Source organism: Leptinotarsa decemlineata, unplaced genomic scaffold (genome assembly GCF_025532065.1).
Source record: "Leptinotarsa decemlineata unplaced genomic scaffold, Ldec_3_MD MMD2_P_RNA_scaffold_2, whole genome shotgun sequence".
NCBI lineage: Eukaryota > Metazoa > Arthropoda > Insecta > Coleoptera > Chrysomelidae > Leptinotarsa > Leptinotarsa decemlineata.
In genome coordinates this window covers 15,402,814-15,422,054 of record NW_027412529.1, presented here as the reverse complement: position 1 = coordinate 15,422,054, position 19,241 = coordinate 15,402,814, and the positions used below count along the sequence as shown (strand labels likewise).

The window sequence follows — 19,241 nt, the reverse complement described above, 5'->3', positions numbered from 1 at the left end:
ATCTCTAGAGTTTGTTGCGGGAGGCTGAGGGAATTTACTGTTCGTACAGAACGATTATTGAATAGCCTAGCGCCTGTAAAATTACCCATGATTGAAAGAAGTACCTTTCGTGAGTTCTTTTCAATACGATTCTGTTCACCGGTCCATTTTAGACACAAAGGTTCCGTTTCTCCTTGTATGTCGAGATCTTTTGCGATTACTTCGTCTACCATCGATATTGATGAACCTTCATCCAAAAAGGCAAACGTTGTTACTTCTTTATCTCCATTCTTGAGGGTAACAGGTAATATTCGGAAACGAACACTTAGTGAAGAGTTCTGATGATAAACGTTGACTTCCGATCTTATGTTTCCATTCGATTGGGATGATGAATTCTGTTGGACATTTTCAAAGTTTTTATGAAGAAGTGGATGATGCTTCCGTTGGCAGTCATTCTCATTACATTTTACTGGATATTTACAGGGAAATCCATGTCGTTTCAGACACAATCTGCACAGTTTCAAGTCTTTGACGACTTTCCATTTATCATTTATGGAATATTCTTGAAACTGTTTACAATCCGATATATATCTGCAGGTTTTACTACATACTTTACATCTTATTATTTTGTCATGTGACTGCACATCATTTCTTAATGCAGACTCAGAACTATGAATATTTGTCTGCTCATTGTGATGATTTTGCTTGGTACGCCCTGCAATGGCTAAAGTGGGTAAAGCAGCACATACATTAGTAGCTAAGTTATACATCCAGTCTGCGAAATCTATCAGACCATCACATTTTTTCAGAGTACTGCGATGTAAGGCCCAGTTCACCTTCATTTGTGAAGGAAGCTTATCCAGGAGCTCGTGCATTAGCATGGGATTATTTAGGTATTCAGTCATTTTACTAACTTGTAATGTAACACATAGATTCTTGACTGCTAAGGCAAACTCAACTAGAGTTTCCAGTTTTTCTTGTTTTGGGGGTGCTTGACGTCTAATGGAGTTTATGTAAGTTTCCAAAATTTGATCTGGTCTGCCGAAGAGCATTTTAAGAGTGGAAATAATTTGGGGTACGCATTCAGGTAACGTTAGAAAACTGGATACAGCACATTTTGCTGTACCTTTGAGACTTTTTTGCAAACTCAATAAGTTTTCATTATTGTCAAATCCACAAAGCTCTGTGGATCTTTCAAAACTACTGATGAAAAGAGGCCAATCATATGAATTTCCACTGAAAGGTGGCAATTCACTAGGAGTGGATCATCTTGCAGCGTATTGATGTGGTGTGAGTGAAGGATATTCGAGGGCATCGTACCTATTTGGCTGATGAGTTGGATTTTTGATTTCCTGTTTCTTTTGATTTTCAGATTTCCTATGAGGAATATTTTCTATTTCTACAGATTCCTCATGAACTTTGAACTTTCCGTTTTCATTTGGTTCCATACCACTTTCTATTTGCAGCGACAACAACTCATTTCCCAATGGATCAGCTTTTTCTAACTCTTCATGGTTTAGATCTTGACTATCCTCAGATTCTTCCTCTAAAAGTCTTCGAGATTCTTCAAACAATTCTCGTTCCTTCCTTAATAGTTCTCTCTCTTCTTGCAATAATCGCAATTTCAAATTACGTCTGCTACTTGTACTCGACCTACTTTTTGTACTTTTCACGCTTCTCAAAGGTATAGAATTCAATGAAGCTTCCGATTTATTGTCTAACTGGGATAGACGGGAATTTTCTGACATTTTATTTTTTACAGCTTTCGAATCAGTATTACCACAAAGGGGACACCTCCAATGTTGATCTAAACTCACAGCTTCTGTCACCTTGACGCATTCGTAGCAAAACCATTTCATACAATTTGTACATTCAACCATTCTTTCATTGCGATATGGTCTGTTACATATAAGACAGTTGCCTCGCTTTGTTCTTTCATTTATAGCTGGACCCATACTGTAGACCAAATCGAATTTGAGCTTTGTTGAGATTACTTAGTTTGAATAGGTTATTGAGAGACCAATTTGCAGTATATATCAATAAACCACTGTAACTAGTTTTACTAGCAAATAATTTTATTCAACAGGGCACCTTTATACACATAACAATGTATAATGTATATCTCTATATACTCAAATTCCTGAAAAGAACGCAAATAAGAAAATGAACAATTCAAACAAACATTATTCAACTTACGATTGTCCCTAATTCAAACAAATCTCAAAAGAGAATTTCAATATTAATCTCTTTCTTTCAATTTGACGTTTTTTACTAAACTATTTTCTCCTGTCAGATGAGATTTTTATATATACAGGATGAATAATAACATTGAACGATTAAAATTGAAATGCTCCAATTAGGTTCTACAAAGGGTTTAAAAAAAATAAGAAATATGAATAATTATTGAAAAATCAATAAATGTTAATGGTTATTTCTAACAACTCTCATGAAGTTGAGAATTAATTTTCCCCACTCAGATCTTGCCACTCGATTTAATTGCAGCTCAACAACTATTACAAATATTTTTTACTTGGGTTCTCCTTATACATACAACACTTTACAGTGAGATGTAAAATTATAACATGTCTCCCTTATTATTTCTCATCATTTATCAACTGCAGACTCATTATTGACTGTACAGAGGTAAAAATTACAAATCCAAAGGATATGAACATGAAGAAACAAACTTACAGCAATTATAAGCAAGCAAATACTTATAAAGTATTGGTGGGAGTTACCCCAAATGGCGTTATATCATATGTAAGTAACATGTTTCCTGGTTCAACGTCAGACAAGCAAATATTTTTTATGAGTAAATTGAATAATCATTCAGAACTAGGATGTTTTAGAGCCTGGAGTGACCAATAATATGGCTTCATTTCTAATGAGCAATCAGTTCACTGAAAGTGAATCCATGAGGACATTAGAGATAGCAAGACCCAGAATTCACGTAGAGCGGACAAATACAAAAATTTTAGAATTTAGAATTCAATTTCAGGTTCAATGAAGAAATTCTCTTCTGCAATATTCCAAGTTATATGTTCTCTTGTTAACTTACAGAACCCTTTAGTTGAAATTGTAGAGGAAAATGGATGAATTTTCATTTTACCTTTTTTTAAGAAACCATTGAATGTTAAGTTTTTACTATTTCAGAGTTTTTAGTTTTTAATAGAATGACTTTCTTTTATAGATTTATTTTTTATTATCAGAAAGTTTTTCAGAGTTTTCTTTCTCTAGTCCTACACAATATAGTTAGTTACGTGTATTGAAATGAAAGGTAATTTAATTTGGGTTTTTCATATAACTATTTTTCAACTTTTTTCCTCTAAGTCAATAAAAAAGAGAATACAAACTGTCTATGCTTTGGCGTTAAAATAAATTGAGCTGAACAGATTCACTGCCATTATATCAACTTGTTACATACTTTCTGCATATGAATTAATTTAGGATTATTTTACAATATATCTGATATGAATTTTTATATAAAAATCAGCAAATCAATTAATAACATGTTTCTTCATTCATCTCAGAATACAAAACAACCAGTAACCGTATCAAGTAAATGAATAGCAGATGTGCTGTAGGTATATTGATATATACAAATTGTCCTATTTATAATGTTTTTCTGTGATAATATGACTGTGTTGACTGGAAAATTCTGTCGATGGTTTTTGGTATTCACCAATAAAGTAGTTGTATTATTAAAATTATTACGACTGTGATAAATATGACTGTCAAGAATAATTTACTTTTAGTATAAAGAAACATCACATTTTCCAATATCAGTAAACAATGTCAAAATTCATTTGCATATATTAAAAAATTTGAAATAAAATACAACATGAGCTTATATAAGTGAGATATTCATTCAAATGAAACTCTTTCAGTATATGAATATTTTTTCCCAACTCTTATTTTTTTCCATTTTCTTAATGGCAACATCAGGAGTGGTCCATAAAACTAGGTAACAATAGTCTCTTCCAGTAATGTGTAGCTGCCCCTGAATTTGATGATAATAATTATGATCTTTATTGACAATACATTCACCATTTTCACTGAATAAAATGTCACTTTTCTTCAAACTATCTGCCAAGGGGGAATTCCTCAAGGTATATGGATACTTCAATTATTCCATCTGAAAAAAGCAGTCCAGCTGGAGAGGCCCCAAAAAAATCCACAAGTATGTAGCCATAGTCCTGTTCGCACGACCTGTTAGTTTTTCAAAAGATTGAATCCCATTAATTTCATTCTGTCGTACCCATTGAATTTGTTTCACTCTTTTCAAGTCATAGCTTCCTGAAAATGAAATTCTGTAAGTTTGCTAATCAATATATGGAAAAAAATGCTAAATTTTTTTTTCGAAAATACTTTCATTGAAATGAATCGTTTGATGTACAATATGTGCAGAAGATAAGAATTAGATACAATACTTCTATGAAAAAAATATAATAATAAATTTTACAAATAGTCTCTGTTGACATACATGTCATGTATATCATTCAGAGACGCTCGATTCATTCACAAAAAGGAAGAAATAATCATAGCCATAAATATACTTCTGAATCCACTCAATAAATAAAATGAATTTACATTCTATTAAATTGCCTTGATTGGAATATAATTGGTTATGAATGAAAACTCACCTCGATATCATAGCTCTTGTCCCTCATGCTTGCTTTCACTTTTCACTTAATGATTATCAATCCTGCATCAAAATTGCTCATTTCTAAATGTCCAGATGAAAGACTCTGTTCACCTCTGTGTATGAATTTCAAATCGTCACGAAAATAATCATTGATTGCAGATGATTTTATAATATTTGCCATTGTTACTTCAGATTACAAAGTGATTATTACTACTGGAATAGAAGCTTGTCTGAGTTTAGTTTGGAATATGAAGATTACTTAAGATTACTATGTATTCATATCAATTTTTAATAATTTTAATAATTAGCTCAGGTAACTGAATTGAATGGATGAACGTTGATTAAGTTGTAGGTTAGTTTAGTAGTGGAGTGGGAGCGGAATTTGTTGACATCTGTGACGTTACGTTTACCTGAATCGATCTACGACAATAAAAAATTTCTTGAACATCACTAGTTTCATTTCAATATAAAAAAATTATAAAAAGAAATTTCAATGATGTTCTGACATTGATACATTTAGAAATTAAGATGTTTAACAGCTAACATTCATTATGTATTTGTGTAGTTTCATATTGAATTCAAACATCCATAAGGTCCCCATGTAAAATTTTTTGAAGTTGGAACTCGCGCCAAAAGTGAATCCTAACCTAATTAATATGGTCTATAAACCGCCCAGTCCGTACCAACGTTGCCAAGTGTACCCAGTTCGTATTTCGTGGGAAATTCAAAATGTAACTAAGGAACTACGCTAATAAAAACGACTTCTTAAAAATAAGAGTTTACTCCCAAACAAAAAACATATATATCGAAATGGTAATAATCAACGATATTGGTGGTCACTTATAAGTTGAACTGATTTGTATAAAACTACATTTTCAGGGGCGTGTTATAGGTTTTTTTGAGTTGTTTCAGTTCTTGTGGGGAGGCCCGTTGAATTGTTTTTTTATTCTGAACGCGTTTTTTTTTGTTGATGTGAACCTAATTTATGGATCAATGTATCTTTTGGAAGATTAATTTTTGGGTTTCAATTAATTATCCTTTTGTATCAATTTAGCTAAGTAATTTTTCTGATTGATTCACCTGTTACTTGATTAAGATCCATAGTAATTTCAAAAACTGCACCTCACGATTTGTTCTCCACAAACTTCATTTAAAAAAATATAATCACAACATGTATGAATTTATTCACTTGAGAAAGCTACTGTACTAGCGAAACATGTTGTGATTATATTTTTTCAAATAAAGTTTGTGAAGATCAAATCGTGAGGTGTAGTTTTTGAAATTAGTTAAGTTATTCATTATGGATAAATGTTGATGTATTTTATTGATTGTGTCATTATCAAACTGATGAAAATCTAATCCTAATCCTAATCCTAATTTCATTATTAATTGTTTTGTTTGGTCTATTCTGCGTCCTTTGTTTGATTCTTGATGTTTTTTCCCATAGCTGATAAGCATTCATATATTGAAATGTCTTTATTAGTCGAATTAAAATGTTTTTCTGATTTTGTAGATTTTTTTTATCGTCATATGGGTATGTTTGCACATAAGTTTTCTTTCTGTATAGAACTTGCACTCACATGAAAATATATGATTACACACCTGACAGAACAAACATAATTGTTTACAGCATTTAGATTCTGATATCTGGTGAACAGTATATGAACTATTTTGATTTTTGGAAGTTTTCCAGTTTTTACGAATTTTCAAAATTATGTACTCATCCCTATTTTCAATTGCCTCCTTATGATTTTGAGATATCAGTTTTGTTTAAAATCTGTTTCTGTTTAAAATCTGTTTTTTCGTTAATCAGCTGCCGCCCCCATACGAACGACTACTCTCAGAAGTTGAGAAACTTGTGCGAGCTAAGGACTAACGAAGTCTTACCTTTTAACGTGTGATTCATACGTTTGTTTGGTATGTTCTCCTTTGCTCAAAGTATTAATTCGTTCGCTCTTGTCTCTTACATATTTCAATATCGTGTTCAAACCCTTATTAAGGCGTTTTACTGTCTTTCTTTCCAAATAGAAATACGTGATTACTTTATGCATCGACTCCAAATGCATATTTGTGTCAATGTTGGCTTCTTTTCTAAAACAGTAAGTCCATTTATTTAAATTATGACTGTAGGTATTAGAAAAATACTCTTCAAAATGTCTTGTGACTTCATTGTTGCACATATAACTCAAAGCAACTTTGTTTTCGCTTGTGCAAGAACTATATATCTTACAAGATCTCTGGCTCTTCAACAATCTATGTCTCCGATCACTGTTGTCATTGAGGATATAACCTACGACAGAGTGTATAAAAAATTCAATTAGCCCTTTTTGAGATATAAACTGTTTGATTTTTTTATTATATCTCATCCTTTATCAAATTACACTTATATAGGGTTAATATTTATTTTGATTTTTGAAATATAGGTACCCTCTCTCAGCAGTACCATATCCAATCTCTATACCTTTACAATAATCAAATTAGTACTCACTTGTACTCCTGTTGCACTTATTATACAATATTTCACCAATAGTACTAGTATTCCTACTTTTCAAAACATAAGAGCAATTTTAAATTGTTTCAGTATTTGATTTTCAAATTTCAAAATCTGAAATAAATAAAAATAATTTTCAAAATAGTGTATTCTGATTTTAGAATTAACAAACCATTTATATTTTTCATAACATGGAACTCTGTTTCAAACTTCAGCAGATGAACTTTCTGCAAATGGTCCACTAAATTCTTATGGGTTTTGAATGCAACATCACAGTCTGCTTCAAGGCAACGGCTACTAAAAGTTGCACGGCATCCCTTCTGAGATGAATAAAATACAGGCTCTGGATTTTTTTGGTGCATTTCTCGTATATGTCTGTTATGAGATGATTGTGTGGCACATACTTTCTCACATATACTACATATAACTACATATACATATACTACATATAACTGGCATTTTCTGAATTCAAATTTCTTTATTGCTAGGTAAAAAAAAACCACAGTAGGCTCTCTGAGTTTTTTTACCTAACGCTGATGTAGTTGGCGGAATTATATAGTAATTTAAAAATCGTTTTCTTTTTACATTTGACAACTATAATTCTGATCATGAAATTTTTTTCAAGTAATAAACAAAATACTGTATATAATATCTTCAATTTACTTTACTCATTCCACCGGATACTTAAAATTATTATTTATGATAATAACTTTCTTCCATATCCATGTGTTTACCTAAACTCTGTCCATTTGAGCAAAAGAGTGCTCCAAAACATTATCATGCTCAGTGCACGTGATCTTCCAGACAAGGCTGCTTGTACGGAGTCGCACTAAGGAACGACCGAATTTTTTTTTCATAATATGTGGCTGGGTGAAGGAACATTTTTTAGGTGCAGTGTAGGAATACAAATTAGCAGTTTCTTCAGCCGTATTCGTACTTGACATTTTAATAACTTCAAACTACAAAATACCGTATATGAACACACCACAGGCATTGAAACATAACTCATCACTCCGACCCTGTAGCGATATGCAACAAGCGCCAAACATGATGGCAAGCCTTCCCCCATGCTCACAAACTTATTTTCAGCTTTTGCAAGACATACAAATGCTCTGTACAGAGGCGTACCATTACTTGTCCTCCAATTCTGTTAACGTTTGGCATTGTCTGAATAATTTGTGTTGTTTCTGAAAAAATGTCATCGCCTAATAAAAAACCAGTCATCAAGAGTTAGGCAAGTGAAATAATTTTAAAAATGTCCAATTATTATCAAATTGTTAAATGTGAGTCGGATACGTTATTAAAAGAGGAAAATAAAACATCCCTCGCTACAGGTAGCATTGAATAAATTTGCAATGCAAATCTTTATTTCGTATTAGGTATTCCAATAAAAAACCTTCGAGAGAGTGGTTGAAGAAGGGGAGAAATTAATTTCTGCAAATAATGGCGAAGTTTTCCACCCCAAGAAAGAAGCGGCCTAGAAGAGCACCAGTAACTGATGTTCCCGAGTGAAAGTATTGCAATATTAGACGGATTATTTACGACTTTCATAAGACGGACGGGTGTCGTATTACGGTAAAAAAGTTCCATTACAAAATTAATGATGTTTTGGGAATTGTGGCTTCCGAAACATCTCTCCGTAGAATTTTGAAGAAAGTAGGTTTCAAATGGAGGTCTGAAAATAATAGAAACATTTCAATAGAGCATTGAGGTTCAAGTATTTACAAAACTCAATTATTTTCGTGGGCAACAACAACCAATTGTGTTTTTACCAAGAGTCAGTATTATCCATGCAGGAGGTAACGGAAGCTTCATACCTAACTGTCGCCTTATCAGGGGTTTATCATTCAGAAATGAATTCTGAAAATTATGGTGGATGAATACAAGAAAAGTTAATTCCAAATTTACTTGTGAATTCGGTAGTCGTGACGGATAATGCTCCACACCATAATATTCAAATTTATGCTTCCAGATTCATTTTTTAAAAGTATCATTCATCTAGAGACACAATTTCCTTATTATTTCTATAACTTATATGCCACATGATTGCATAGGCAACCAGCTCAAAACAATGTTTTCAAAAATCAACATTTCTCACCCTTGTGATAATTTTCCTTTGGAATAATCATTTTCTCTTTTCACAAGGGTAGGAATGTATTATACTCTGAAATTTGCCAATAGAAATTTGAAAACAAATGTTGAAAAAAAAAATCAAAAACTTATCATTCTGAATAACCTTTAAAATATATTATCATAAGTTTTTGACCTGAATTGTATGATTCTACTATATAAAATATATGCTTATTTCACCACCTTGCCTTATTTTTCATCAATTCCTAAACAGTTTAGAAATGGTTGGCGGTTTTTGTAAAACTCTTATAGTGAAAATCATAGAATAAACTCTATTTATTAGTTTTTTAGTTCACAAACATATGAGATATTTATTGTGAGCTCCTTGTAGCAATGATGAAGTCAGATCATGGTCACATATTTTTTGATCGAACCTTGTGCAGAGGTGCACGATAGCTCTCAGCCTACACCCTCCTGCCCCGCTACATGCCAGCAAAAAATAAAATCTCGACTCGAAACATCAAAGAGGCCTACGGGAGTGAATTTACTTGTATTTACTTCTCTACGGTGGCACAGGTAGCCACACAGGTAGTAAAAGCAACCCAGGCGAATGATACCAAACACTCTTATGAATTAGGGAACTGATTTCGAGTTAATGGGTCTAGTTCTAAACTTCAGACTCTTCACCAGAAGATGGCAAATGAGACTTTGCCGAAACGTTGTGGGAAAAATCATTGTGAGGATCAAAAACACAAAACATGGAGCGAAACCCAAGAAAACAGTCATTTCATATATTACTTTGTGTTGAGTTCTTTCGAGTGATATCCGTTTCAATTCCATAACGAATGATCGTATGGTAATATAGCTAATCCTATACGAGTCTACTTTGAACTGTAATTCTTAGTGAAATTATGAGGAGAAAGTTATACAAATTATGAACTGAATGCCGATTATTCTATTAAAAAAAGTACTAACTTTTCGTAAAGAATTCCATGATGAACAATAACTTTAATAACTATTTTTGACATAGCTTCATAGTTTCAAAATTATTTAAATTCTTGAAAAACACAGTTACTCAAGAAGTAGCTGTGAATTTAGTTTTCGATGAGTTTATGTAATGTTTTCTACTTGTATCCAAAAACAAATATCTTTTCCAGTCACCAGAACTTCAATAATATTCTTGATGTGCGTTTCATCAATCAAGAATAGAAGAGCTATAGAAAATTGTATTTTTTTTCATCTCATGAAGACGCTAACTTTGTTGGTGGAACGCGCGTGAGAAGACTATTGAAGATCTGGTGATTGGAAAAAGTGCTTGTTTTTATATTTATTGTACGCTTGAGCATTCATTTCTACCTAAAAATCAACATTACCAAATTACAAGTAATTCCATAAAGTTACTATTTCAAAACTGAGAAGCTTTACAAGAATATTCTAACCTCCTTCGGATCTACAATTCTTGATGACACCCACAACATTTCTATAGAAAGTGATTATTTGTTCACACACTTTTTTCATAATGAAATATTTCATTTCCAGATACATTGGTGTGTGCCAATTTTCAAAGCCCACTCTCATGATTAGAGATCCAAAGCTAATAGAACTTGTCACTATCAAAGACAGCGGTAAATTTAGGAACCACCAGTGTTCAATTCCTGAAGTGGACTCGTTATGGGCAATGGGTTGTCCTTTCTCGACAGGTAAGACTGTAAACTTTAGAAATAATTCACTAGAAATCAGATTGCAGTATAAGACAGGGCTATTTACATTCGAATCAATGCATAGGGGTCTCGTAAACGGTAAGAGATAGTCCCTTTCAAGGGATCATCGACTTTATGTTGATGATAGACACTACCTCGTACTGACGAGTGGCCAAACAGCCCGAAACCGGTCTGCAAGTTTGTTCCAATAATTGAAAATCTATTGCGGCAGTTGTATCGCCAACATCATATGCAGGAATAACTTCAGTGAAGAATCCTGCACTGACACCTGTCGGATATAATCCAACGCCCTTCGTGGTATTAGCCAGGGGAGTAGTTGTTTTCTGATAGGTGTCATTCCATTAACATACAGTGTAGGAAGTTGAAACTGGCCTGAACGAATTGTTCCTCCAGATGATTTGGTCCATTACTAGTCAGAAATGGGATACAAAAATGGTAACAAAAATGGTAAAATGGTAACGTGGTAACAAAAATGTTTCACAAATTGCCCCAAAACTATTAATCGACTATTTATCAACATAGAACAAATTGAATTTGAAACTGGAAGTATTGAAGAAATGTAAACAACTTTTTGTCGTCCACAAGACGAAAAACAAAACAATCAAAAGTAGACAGTGTACATTTCATCGGTCTTATTTTTCTGTTTTTTTTTAATGCTGTCTACAAGTTTTCGTGCCTTCCATTGCCTGACATGATATAAATTGATTTGAAAGCCCTGAAAGAATGTGTAAAAAATTGAAAAGATTAGCTGAAAAAACAATTTTATTAAGCAAAAAACTGAAATTACAATGAAATAACATACAAGCAATAACCAAAATAAAAACAAAAAAATGAACTATTAACACTAGCTGACAAATGGAATTAAAAAAATTATCAACAAAAACTGAAAATTAAAACATGAAATTGAAAGATTCCAAACCAAAGATCGGAAGGCCGTGAGTTCGATTCCCGCCCCGACCAGATATTTTTCTCGAAAGAATTTATCTGGTTGAAGCTGGGATGATTTTGCAACCGTGTTAGGAATCACACGTTAAAAGGTAAGACCTCGTTAGTTCTTAGCTCGTACAAGTTTCTCAACTTCTGAGAGTTGTCGTTCGTATGGGGGCGACAGCTGATTAACAGAACAGGAACATACAGGTTTTGATTGTTAGTATCCACAATCGTCTTATCACCGGAAGACGATTGTGGATACTAACAATCGAAACGTCGTGAAGTAACTTGGTTTGAAATCTTTCAATATCATATTTAATTTTCATTTAATGTTAATAATTTTTTAATTTTTTTTAAATATTTCAGATCGTGTTAATAGTCCAATTTTTTGTTTATTTTTTGGTTGTTGCTTGTATGTCATTTCATTGTAATTTAAGTTTTTTCTTAACAAAATTGTTTTTTCAGCAGATCTTTTCAATTTTTCACAGACTCTTTCAGGGCATTCAAATCAATTTATATCATATTGAACAATGGAAGTCCGAACTGATGAAATTACCAAAGGACCTGTTGTGGAACGAAACGTCGGGCATGGAAACATCATTTTGAAAAGCATGCGGTCATCGTGCGGCCGTGGTATTCACATACTTGTCAACTAATTTCATTTCAAGATAATTTCAGATTTATTTGAAAATAATACCATTCGGTTCATGTTTGATCTTAGAATTTACAGGCAGAAAGTATCACCTGTTTCGTTAAATCCATAAGTAGTGACTTGTTGATCTATAATATAAACTTTTGATGTTACAGATGAGGACAGGTCTCATATGAGATCAATTCTCACTCCATTCTTTACCAACAATTCATTGAAAATAATGTTCAGAGTGATGTCAGAAACTTCTGAAAATTTCGTGAACCATTTTCTGAACAAAAATCAGGATTTGATCGAATTGGAAATGTTTGATACTGTCACTCGTTATGTGAACGATGTGATGGCAACATCAGTATTTGGTACTGAAGTAGACTCTCTGAAAAAACCAGATAACGAAATGTACTTCATGGGGAGGAAAGCAACAGACTCCACTGGAATTCTGAGAAAGATAAAACTCTATTGTTACTCCACATTACCCACTATTTTCAAGGTGAGTTGGATATGACTTGAATATTACATTACCCAGTTGAGCCTTTTGAACATTTATCGCGGTTGGTAATTTTAATTATCATTTCTGATTCATGAAGGGATTGAGAATTAGTGTCAGAGTCATATTTATAGGTAAATTACCAATTTCTTGTGTAGTTTTACTACGACTTCGTTTTGTGTGGAATGAATGTATCGTAAAATTATAAGTGTGATCATCAAGCAATCATTCGTACAAAGTACTACATAAGTGAAAAGTAACATTTGAAATTTTATCTCATGGTTTAGATTTACTCAGAGAAGGCATAATTTCACCTAGTACTCCAATTATCAGAACAACCATTTTGACAGAGTGGTCTGGATAGAGTTTGCGGAGTTCGAAGAGAGAATATCGATATTTTATCCGTTGCTCCTCCTCTTTTCCCGAAAATATTCGTCTCGCAAGGAGCTAAAAATTCCACGACAAATATCGTCTTGCTCTGGTGGTCGAGAAGAACTACGTCAGGCTTATTAGCTTGTTATGTCGATAGATATGCGCCGAGACCGCATATTCTGGACATGCTGATAGCAAGTGCGGCAGGCCCTACACCTTGTGTCAGGAACCTCTATACCCATTACTCGACTGTGGTAGACTAATGTGTTGAAGACACCAACCTGTCAAGCCATGATGAACCCCTCAGTTTCCGACTTCAGCCCACTGGACCTGAGGAAAGTGAAAGTCAGGCGCATTGATGAGCTAGGGTCTTCAATGTTATTGAAGAAGACCCCATGCATTAGCTTATCCTTATTTTTCTGCAGAAGTGAAGTGATCTCTGCGACTTCTATGACAATATTGCTGAATGGGTTCCAACTCGGTGACAGAGTTGTGAACAACTCGTTCAGTGTCGAAAACTAAACCGAGTTCATCAGCTGCTCGGGCAGTTGCCCTAAAGAGGAATCTGTTTAGAAATCTGTTTAAAATCTGTTTTTCCGTTAATCAGCTGCCGCCCCCATACGAACGACAACTCTCAGAAGTTGAGAAACTTGTGCGAGCTAAGGACTAACGAGGTCTTACCTTTCAACGTGTGATTCCTAACACGGTTGCAGAATCGAACACACGACCTTCCGATCGTGAGTCGGACGCACTACTACGGCAGCCAATTCCATGCTCCAATTCCTGATCTCTCATGGTCGAGGACCATGCAGAGAAGGGGATCCTGTAATGTAGACACTCCAAACTCAAAAGTCCACGACCTCCCTATTGTCGGGGGAAGTACCTACAACCGTGGAACGAACGTTTTGGGATGCAAACTCCTGTAAAGATGCATCATTTTTCGGGTCTTTACGTCGAGTTGATACAGCTCCTCCCGAGTCCACTTCACTACTCCAAACGTGTAGAGTAAGATTGGAACGGCAAGCATATTTGTTGCAGCAACTTTGTTCTTCCCCGACAGTTTTGATGACCAGATCTGTCAAAGTTAGTGCTGATAGTTGCCACAGAGAGAGTTCTTCACTGTTGTTATCTCTTGTGAGTGGCGCTGTTCCACCCCAAGGTAAGTATACATCTCTCCGGCATCCAAATGGTGTAGGATGCTTCCATTTACGAGCTGCACATCCTCTCCGTAGTCCCTGCACCGTACTCTTTTGAGATGGACCATTGCACATTTGTCTATCCCGAATTTCATACCGATAGCATGCGTGTACTCTTTCACCACCCTTAAAAGCTGATGGAGATCCTTTTCTCCAGAGGCACAAAGTTTAAGAGCATCTATATAAAACAAATAGGTGACCTTGTGCCTCCGGTTTCCGGAGTTGCTACAGTTATACCCTCGAGTATTTCTGAGCGCAACGGATAATGGAAATAGTGAGATGCAGAAGAGGAGGGAACTGAGAGAATCGCCCTAAAATACATCCCTTCTGAAAGAGACCCACCCTGTTTAGACTCTGGCTTGACCAGATGTTATGATGAAGCGAGTTCATCAGAGTGGTATGAATTGTTCAATGCATCTCACTATTTTGTCGGGTATCGCAAGGCATCTGAGCAAATGCAAGATAAGCTCATACGATATTGTATCAAATGCCTTACGGTAATCGATCCAGGACATCCAGGCCTGTATCGATTATTATTTTGATCAAATGCAGTGTAATCAATGACCGCCAGTGAAAAAACTTACATCATTGGTAATGCAATGCAATACAGTATGAATGTGATGGAATTAGCCGTTACTTGATGAAAATTGATAATGATTTCTGGAAAAAATTCATTGCGGGATTTTCACTCGAAAGTTTCACAAAAAAACATACTTAATACGTGTTTTGCTTTACAAAAGCTGTTTCAGCTAAGTATAGTCACGCCTGAAGAAGTTATTGTATAGCGAAATACGTGTTGAGTTTTCTTGAAACTGTTCAGTGAAAATCTCCCAATAAAGTGTTTCTTGAATAAAATATTAATTGAAAGGGTTATATTTTTAGGAATGATTAATCTTTGGGAAAGAAAGTTTTTGGCTTTCCACTAATCCATCTTGAATTGATTGCTTTCTTCCTTTCTTTGCAAGATTCCCACATTTATTCGTATCAAGTTGGAGCAGTAGAAAGTCAAACACTTTCTTTCCCAAAACACAATATAAATGAAAAGAAAACATTAAAAAAATATGAATATTCTTTAAAAATATATTTTAAGAATCATATACGAGTATAAAAAGTGATAACTAGATTTTCATCTGACAAACTGAATAATTAGGATAAGTCAAAGGACGATAACGCAAGCGCTAAACGTGATGGCGAGCCCGACCCCATGCGCACAAACTCATTTTCAATGTAACCCCTACTACAGCTCTACAGATCTTGTAAGTCATACAAATGCTCTGTACAGAGGCGTACCATTACTTGTTCTCCAATTCTGTTGGCGTTTGGCGTTGTCTGAATAATTTGTGTTGTTTCTGAAAAAATTTCAGTCAAGAGTATATCTTTTTATGACATTCAAATGAACTGTACTGGTACCTATAATACTGAATAAAATATAAAAAGAAATTACAAAGAAGTCATGTTTCATTTGCTACCCTGAATACCCTTATAGGTACGACACTGGCCGGCAAGGGACTTATCGTAATACAATAGTAATTAAATTGGGAGAGTCTATACCTGCGTGATCCATTGCCATCACCTTTGGCGCTTGCTGTAGTTATATTGAGAGAAATTACTTAGGTAACCATTTTTACTATTATAATATCAGGCTTGCGCAATACGATTCACAATGCAGCACATCAAATTCAGGAAATGACATTCAACAGTCCGTTCTTCTATATTATAATATAATGACGTACCACAATATTCACAAAACAGACAAATCAAATACATAACCTGTTCAAAAGCATAAAAAAGAAATTTTGATATGCAAAACAGATGAAGAATTATAGATGGATTGGAATCTTTACAACTATGAAGCCAATTTATTGCTTGTACATTTATATACAATGATCGTATAATCTAAATCAAACACTTCTGTAGTGGTGACAAATATGTTCATTTGAATAAATTGTTGATCTATTATTGTCATTATAATGAGTGAATTTTTTGGCTGGTACCTGGAGAACGCGTGAATCCTGTCTTGTGTCATTGTCAAACTTGTTCAGTATGGTCTATAATTCAACCATGAATCGACTTACGAATGAACAACGCTTGCAAATTATTGAATTTTATTATCAAAATTCATGCTCGGCGAAGAAAGTGTATCGTGCACTTCTTCCAATTTATGGGTTTCGTCGGCCTACTGAGGGAGCTATTCGGAAGCTTGTGACTAAATTTCGAACCCAGTTTACATTATTGGACATTAAACTACCAACTCGCATACGTAGAGTGAGAACCGAAAAAAATATCGCGGCTGTATTCGCCAGTGTTCGTGAAATGTCGATTCGCCGCCGTTTGCAGCAATTGGGCCACTGTTACCCCACTACGTGGAAAATTTTGCGAAAGGATTTGGGTGTGAAACCCTATAAGATACAGCTGGTACAATTGAAGCCACACGACCTCCCACAACGTCTAACATTTGGTGAATGGGCGCTGGCAAAATTGGGGGAAGGTCCACATTTTTATCGGAAAATTGTGTTCAGCGACGATGATCATTTCTGGTTGAATGGATACGTTAATACGCAAAATTGCCGCATCTGTAGTGAAAACCAGTCACAAGCGTTGCAAGAGCTACCGGTGCATCTCGAAAAAGTCACGGTTTGGTGTGGATTAGGGGTCGGTGGCATCATCGGGCAGTATTTATTCAAAGACGACAATGGCCGGAACGTTACTTAGAATGGCAAGCGCTACCATGTGATGATTGACAACTTTTTGTTGCCCAAAATGGAAGAATTGGATATGCCTGACTTGTGGTTCAAACAAGACGGTGCCACATGCTACACGGCACGCGAAACAATGGCCCAATTAAGAGCCGATTTTGGTGAATAGTTTATCTCACATTTAGGCCTCGTCAAGTGGCCGCCTGAATCGTTTGATTTAACGCCTTCGGATTATTTCTGACGTTCTGGAAGCCAATATTGAAGCATTTATACGTGAAATACCCGTCGATATGTTAGAGAGAGTGTGCTAAAATTAGACCTTGCCCATGGGCCATCTAAAGCGGAGCCGCAGACAACATTTGCATGAAATCATCTTCAAATATTAAATTATATTGATCGTTCTATCGATTCCGATAAAGATTTTATCAATTTTTTTCAAATTTTCTGTGTTGTTTTGAAAATCAAATCCTATACTTGAAAAATCACCGGATGTATATTTCATCAAATGAACATCAAAATGGAACTGGGTTTCAAAACTGAAATAAAACGTGTAGCAGGTTGTTTATATTTCCATTTATGATTTCTGAAACGGTCTTCAATGTCATCATTTGTCATTTCAGATTTTGATTTTTTTCAGTTTTTGGAGATGTCACTCATAAGCAGAGAAGTGACACGATTTTTCGATCGCATGATTGGCAACGTTATTCGTGAGAGATTCGTCAATCGAAACATACGTTACGATATGATCCAACTGGCAATGGAAGCAATAGAGAAAAATGAGCGAACCGAAGAAGAATCATTCGAAAAAGTCACTATAGGTAAGTACATGAGTTCAGATACAAATATACTCGTTTCGAAGAATTGAAAATGATATTCCGAATGGAATTGATTTTATTAGAGTGAAGTGAACAATTTTTATGCTCTACTAACAGACTGAGAATTGAAAAGAATTGCCATAAAGGTTTCTCAAAAACATGGATGCATTTCATTCTTGGGCTAATGATAATAATGGAGAAGCTTGATGAAATTACTAAAATCCATATCCGTATAAGATTACATGCTGGACTCTGCAAAACTGGACCTCATATATTGCTTCTTTTCGATGAATCCATCTGCCAGGATATCTACCGTTTAGCCACTGTACAACTGAAAGATAGTGAAGTGGTTGATGAAGTAGATGAGGTCGTTTTGCAAAATCAGCTGCAACATTTAGATTTTCCAAAACATTTGGTAGAAGTGAGTGGGTCTATTCGATCCTCCACCGCAACATGCAAGATTTTATTATGTCTCACACCTATTCATATCCGACCAAATAAACCCCGCTTTTTGACGAAGCCGATTAGTTTATATGGTGACTGATCTTTCAGGTCAGATAGTGATAGTGTGGTTCTACGTAACTTCGAAAACCTGATTCGGGCAAGCACAAAGTATATGCTCTGCTGTTCCATCATTTTCTAAACAGAGGCGACACACACTGTCTTTCGAACGTCCGAGTATCTGCATATGATGATTCAGACGACTGTGACCTGTGAAGAGGTCTGTTAGACATCGTAGTTCAACCCTACTGTAGTCCAACAACTGTTTGGTTTCAAGCTTCGAAGTGTGAATGAACGCCTTGGAGTGAGCCAATCCTGGAAGATTTTGCCAGAAGTTTTTAAATCTTCTCGCCATCCAGGTGTTCAATGTTTGTTTGGCAAAGCTTAAAGCAATGCCAAAGACACGTTCTGGTCTGATGGAGCTACTTGCAGTACCCTCCTTTAAAAAGAAGTCAGCAGCGTCATTGCTTTCCAGGCCAGTGTGGCCAGGAATCCAGAACACAGAAAATTTGTTATGTCTTCCTATTGAGCAAAGTCGTTTTTGGCAATTTGCTTTATAAGGCAGTTCGTATTTGACAGGTGGAGGCTAATGTCAGAGGTCATTCCCAGATTGCTGTGACTTCCAGTGTCAGCCAGTGCACGAGTCTATATGAAGTCCTTCTAGCCTCTCTCTTCCGAAAAATGTAGAG

The 19,241-nt window shown here is 35.0% G+C and overlaps 1 protein-coding gene and 1 long non-coding RNA gene across 2 annotated transcripts in view; one reads left to right on the top strand and one right to left on the bottom strand.

Annotated features, from left to right (window-relative positions):
• Positions 1–19,241, top strand: part of LOC111515930 (cytochrome P450 9e2) — a 32,293-nt gene that overhangs the window by 4,984 nt on the left and 8,068 nt on the right. Inside the window, exons 2-4 of the mRNA XM_074184217.1 lie at positions 10,725–10,885; positions 12,644–12,975; positions 17,874–18,054. Of these exons, the coding sequence (XP_074040318.1) occupies positions 10,725–10,885; positions 12,644–12,975; positions 17,874–18,054 (674 nt within the window). The remainder of the gene's footprint in view (positions 1–10,724; positions 10,886–12,643; positions 12,976–17,873; positions 18,055–19,241) is intronic.
• On the bottom strand, positions 2,034–2,411 carry LOC141486360 (uncharacterized). Its single transcript, XR_012467803.1, has 2 exons — positions 2,176–2,411; positions 2,034–2,119 (listed from the first exon to the last, which is right to left on the bottom strand). It is a non-coding gene; the product is annotated as an uncharacterized lncRNA (long non-coding RNA).